The following is a 6,051-nucleotide window of genomic DNA, read 5'->3' as shown; positions in this document are numbered from 1 at the left end:
GACTTGCACCACCACCAACATGGCAGGAAAGCTACTCAGAGATTACAGAAATAACAAGCTTACAATTGTTCACAATTTGTTACACCACTTTAGGACCTCTATGAAGCTTTCCACATTTTTTTATGGTACAAAATGTCAAAAATAAAAAATCTCAAAAAAGATAAGCTATTAGTTCTGGAAACTATATTAACACTTAAGATACTAATCAGACTTACAGAAAGAATATACTTGATACATTCTGGTGGGTTGATAAGATCTTGCAAAATCTCCTTAAATATTTCATGCAACATTCTTTAGAAATAGGCATGGCAATTGAGTTTTGTGTATTTTTAGATCCAATAACTATTTTTGTACCTTAAGTAAGGACCTTTCATATGATTGTAAGACATAGAGAGACATAATAGAAAAATAAATTGTGTTTCAACCATTGAAACTGTCCTTTCATGTATCATAACAGGTGTGTAATCTCTGTGGTTTCAGAATAGTACTCTTCTCCTATCTTCATTTTCATTGTTTCAGAAATATTTTATGGAATTAGAATAGCCCATAATTATGCTTATGTCCTGGCCATCTATGATCCATTATTTATCTAATTACATCCACACTCATCAGTTACTGAAAAATTAGAATTCTGACTAGTAGAAAAAGAAAAAGGAGACATTGACATTAAGGTAACAATGCAAGAAAATGGAAACACAATATTAATCTATACTTTCCATTTTTTGGTTGAAAGCTTAGTGCATGCATACAATGTGTTTTGATAAGTTCCATTCTTTTTCCCTACTATTAAGTTTCCTCACACACACCCATCTTCATGCGTTTTTAAAATTTTCCCAGTCTACTTATTGTTGCCAGTGTGAGTGTAAGTGCAGGGTAATCCACTAGAGAATCAACAGCCTAAACACTTGCTGGATTAATATGAATACATATATAGTAATGAATCAGTTCAGTTTCCAAAACCATCAAAGAAGGTTCTTTTTATAGTTGGTAGTGCTTAGTACAGAAACCATGTATAGTCCAGTTACAGAGAATTGTGTGATGCTCAGGCCTAAATAAGCTACGTTTCTTTCCAGGTTGTAGCTCATTTAAACTGTGGTCTCCATAAAGTTGGGATTTCTATAGCGATGGAATTCTTTATTTTTCCAATCTCTTGCAATGACCATTATTTATTTAATTCCAGATTTCCCTTATTTACCACACATGCAAGCAAAGTGACTTTTATTCTTACTGTTTCCACTGATGAAACATATAGACAGGCTAGACATATTCTCAGCATGAGATTTCTGAAGCAGTACTGAAACACCATTTACACTAGGCCTCTAATTTTAAGAAAATATGTCCTCTGTTGGAACCTAGTGGAACTATAACTATTAAAATGGCAGTTTCTGCTTTGTTACCAAATCCCAAAAGTTAAGGTATCAGGTGTGTTATGTTGTTGCAGCTCATGGATGAGAGGATATTGATAGATACCATGACTTGCTTCAATGTAAAAAACAAATGTTGATTACTACTAATTACATTCTGTAATCCTGTAATGTTCAATAGCAGACAACTTTACTAACAACCTATGTCTTCTTTAGAAATCCTCATTCATGTGACATGGACAGTCACAAAAATTTCAAAGAATTTCTTAATAATACAACTCCGCTACCTAAATGAGGTAATTGGCTACAAATTAAAACATAACCATAGGTTCAGAAGTTACATTATTGCAGCTCCGAAATATTGCATATTCTGAACATAGTGTGAACCATTGCCTTATAGATTATAGAACTGAAACTATATATATATTCTTAAAAGCCTGATTTGTGTTTACTTATCAACTATTTTAAAAGGCAACCAAGGATTATAAAGCATCAAAACATAACATGTGATTCAGAATTCCATCTCATGACGCTGTCAGAAGATCCAGACCTTCAGCCCATCCTCTCTGGACTCTTCCTATCCACGTACCTGGTCACAGTGCTTGGGAACCTACTCATCATCCTGGCTGTTACTAATGACGCTCATCTCCATACACCTATGTACTTTTTCCTTGCACACCTGTCCTTTGTTGACATCTGTTTTATTTCTACCACAATCCCAAAGTTGATTGTGAACATTCAAACACACAGCAAAGTCATCACTTGCGTAGGCTGCATGATACAGATGTCTCTTTTCATACTCTTTCTAGTCATGGATGATATGCTTCTGACTGCCATGGCCTATGACCGCTATGTGGCCATCTGTCACCCCCTGCATTATCCAGTCATTATGAAACCTCACTTCTGTGTTTTCTTAGTTTTGGCATCTTACTTTATTAGCTTTGTTGCCTCCCAGGTGCATAATTTGATTATCTTGCAATCTACCTACTTTAACAGCATAGAAATTTCTAATTTCTTTTGTCACCCTTCTCAAGTTCTTAATATTTCCTTTTCTGATACTTTTACCAAAAATTTAGTGACATATTTTGTTGGTGCTATATTTGGTTTTCTTCCTGTCTCAGGAATCCTTTTGACCTACTACAAAATATTTTCTTCCATTATGAAAATCACCTCATCAGGTGGACAGTATAAAGTCTTCTCTACCTGTGGCTCTCACCTCTCCGTTGTCTGTTTGTTTTATGGAACGGGCATCTGGGAGTATCTTGGTTCAGCTGTGTCACACTCGCCCAGCAATGGCATCATGGCCACACTTATGTACACTGTTGTCACACCTATGCTGAATCCTTTCATCTATAGCCTGAGGAACCGAGATTTTGTTAGTGCTCTGAAGAGAGTCTCTATAAAAGGAAAGTTTAATCTCAGACACTGTTTCTAAATTGGGAAAATGAGTTAGAATATACTCAAAAGTTTAATATCAAAAATTTATTTATATCCACCCTTGGTTTTTTCACATAGTTTAAATGCTAATAAATGATACAAATTGAATGTGTTTTAAAAATATACTTATAGTAATTTTAAAGCTTAAAACACATATGTTCCTCACTCATTTTAATCTTCCATGGGTTAGTTAATTCTCTTTGAAATATATTTAGCTTCTTGTAATGTTACATAGCTGACTTGTCGAAATCTAACTTCAGTAGAATAATTCGATTTCCTGAAACTTCTATATGTCCTAAATGCCTGCCAATATCTCATGAATAACATCATTCTTCCTAATGATGTTAAGTAAAGAATTACACTTTTACAGTTTCTCAAAAATATTTCAACATTTGAGTTTTCCCAACAATCTCATCATATTTACTAGTATTTGTTGTTCATTTGGAAGTACAATTGATCAAACTAATTTCCAAACCAATTTTTCTGCTTTTGGGGGGATCTAAAATTATCATTATGTTATTTTATCTCTTTGTAGATATTTTAATTATTTACTGCATTTAAATTTTTTTATACTCTTTGGGGCTGGAGAGATGGTTCAGTTGTTAGCAACACTGGCTGTTCTCCCAGTGGACATGGGTTCAATTCCCAGCACCCATATGACAACTTACAACTGTCTGTAACTCTAAGATCTAACACAGTCATACAGAACTACACCAATGCACATAAAATAAAAATAAATTATTAAAATTGTCTATACTCTCTACCTTGATGCTTATTGACCCTTAGGAGAAGGAGTTGTTCTTTAGGCATAGCCACAAGAACTGGTCTTCCCGTGATTATTTGACCTCTGAATTTTGGCATCTGGTTTTCTGCTACAGTCCTAAATTTTCATATGAGTCATTTGTAGAATATTTCAACAGGCTCACCAAACAATATAAGCTATTGTAATTGCCCTTAGTTACCTTATAGTTTCATACAGCATACTAATCAGCATGGATCTATAATCTTTCAAAATTGAACACAAATTGCCTACAGTCCAATTCCTGATAGAATGTCATATGAAGTGCAGTCTTTCTATATCCATCCCTATTTTTTTCTTATTCCAATATTTCATCAAAATATTCCATTCTTTTTGGGATCCTATTCTCTTTGGATGTATACCTTGCTCAGCCTAGATGTAGTAGGGAGGGTCTTGGACTTTCCACAAAGCAGAGTGCCTTACCCTCTTTTAGAATTAGAAGGTGTGGGATGGGAGGTTATATGGAGGGTACAGGAGGAGGGAAGAGAGTGAAATTTGGATTGTTTTTTAAAAAATAATCTAAGGAAAAAAAGAAAAAAGAAGTAAAATCTGACACTAAAACATCAACAAAAACTTCCATTCTTGTCTTTCTAAATTATGTGCAGTCTCCTTCATCCCATTTCACAAAGTTTCATACATCCCTCATTCAAATTAATTCCACTCTTTTACAACACATTTACAACAGCCACAACACACCTCCTAGTGCACATTTTTACTATTAGTTCCTACCTCATTATTATCACCAAGTAAATACCATAGAGTTCTTAAGGAATGTAGGATTTATTTATCCTATGCTTTAAGAGAACACATTAAATCAAATACAGTAATGCAGTGTAGGGTTGTCCATTGTGGGGTCCAAGGACCATGTAGCTCTCATATTTATACATTGGAATATTAGGAAACAGAAAGCATGAACAGAAGTGAAACTGACATGCAACCCTCAGAGAATAATATCTGTAAAATAATTGTTTTGTACACTGTGAAGATGTGTCACTCAAATTGGTTTAATAAAAATCTGAGCAGTCAGTAGCTAGGCAGAATTTTTTGTTCAAAGGGAATGCTGGGATGAAGATTGTGGAGTCAGCAGCTAGACATGGAAGAAACAGGAGAGCAACATGTGCAGCATAAAGTAAAAGTGATGGAGCCATGGGACATGGGACAGAGAATAAGTTAATAGAGATGACTTAATTTTAGTTTTAAGAGTTAGTTAGAAACAAGCCTAAGCTATTGAACAAATTTTCATAATTAATAAGAAGTCTTGATGTGGTTATTTGGGAGCTGACAGGTAGGAGAGAAAAGTTTGCTTATAAGCTCAAACATGCTGGTCTACATAAACCTATCAGATGACATGCATTCAAAGTTATACAAACACTCTACTCAGCCCTACCAGCTAGGTACAAATACATCAACCATATGAGACTATGTATGAATCTTCTGTTCCACACTCTATGATATGCAGAAAAATGTGAATACAATTAATGTCAGCAAATTGCTTACTTTGTATGTATAGATATGCATATTTTTTTACTAATATTTTGATGTAGGAGGGTCTTTTGTCTATGTGTTACTTTCATTGGTTATATAAAGAAACTGTCTTGGCTTTTTGATAGGGCAGAATTTAGATAGGTGGAGTAGACTGAACAGAATGCTAGGAGAAAGAAAGCAGAGTCAGGCAGATGCCATGATTCTCCGGCCCAAGATGGATGTAGATTAGAATCTTCCTGGTAAGCCATGAAATCATGGTAAACACAGATTAATAGAAATGGGTTAATCAAGATGTGAGAGTTAGCCAATAAGAGGCTAGAACTAATGGGCCAGGCAGTGTTTAAATGAATACAGGAACTACAAGGACAAGTATAACCAACTGAATACAAGAGATGGAAAAAAAGAATCTCAGGTGCTGAAAACACTATAGAGGAAATAAACTCATTGGTCAAAGGAAACATTAAATCCAACAAATTTTAACACAAGACATCCAGGAAATCTGGAATACCATGAGAGATGAAATATAAAAATTATAGGAGTAGAAGAAGAACTCCAACTCAAAGGCACAGAAAATATTTTCAAGAAAATCATAAAGTGAAACTTTTCCCAATGTAAAGAAGGATATCCCTATGAAGATACAAGAAGGTTCAGAACACCAAATAAATTGTATCAAAAAAATCCCCTCGCCATATAGTAATCAAAACACAAAACATACAGAATAAAAGAAGAATACTAAGAACTGCAAAGGAAAGAGGGCAAGTAACATATAAAGGTAGACCTATCAGAATTATATCCGACTTCTCAATGGAAACCATGAAAACCAGAAAGTCTTGGATAGATGTGCTGCAGAAGATAAGAGAGCATGGATGCAAGCCCAAACAACTATACCCAGCAAAGCTTTCAATCACCATTGATGGAGAAAACAAGATATTCCAAGACAAAAACAGATTTAAACAACACATATCC

At 34.6% G+C, this 6,051-nt stretch overlaps 1 protein-coding gene across 1 annotated transcript; it reads left to right on the top strand.

Moving 5' to 3' along the window:
* Positions 1-1,830: 1,830 nt before the first annotated feature.
* On the top strand, positions 1,831-2,799 carry LOC121462548 (olfactory receptor 7E24-like). Its single transcript, XM_041674191.1, has one exon. It carries the CDS (start codon positions 1,891-1,893, stop codon positions 2,797-2,799), a length of 909 nt encoding a protein of 302 aa, XP_041530125.1. The 5' UTR covers positions 1,831-1,890.
* The last annotated feature ends 3,252 nt before the right edge of the window (positions 2,800-6,051 follow it).

The sequence above is a fragment of the Microtus oregoni genome, unplaced genomic scaffold (genome assembly GCF_018167655.1).
Source record: "Microtus oregoni isolate MIOR12 unplaced genomic scaffold, Mior012 000025F_ref0000491, whole genome shotgun sequence".
NCBI lineage: Eukaryota > Metazoa > Chordata > Mammalia > Rodentia > Cricetidae > Microtus > Microtus oregoni.
The sequence above is the reverse complement of the archived record's forward strand: the minus strand, read 5'-3'. Positions and strand labels throughout refer to the sequence as shown.

Coding starts and splice junctions, on each gene's coding strand:
- LOC121462548 (XM_041674191.1), top strand. CDS start 1,891: ATGACGCTGTCAGAAGATCCAGACCTTCAGCCCATCCTCTCTGGACTC.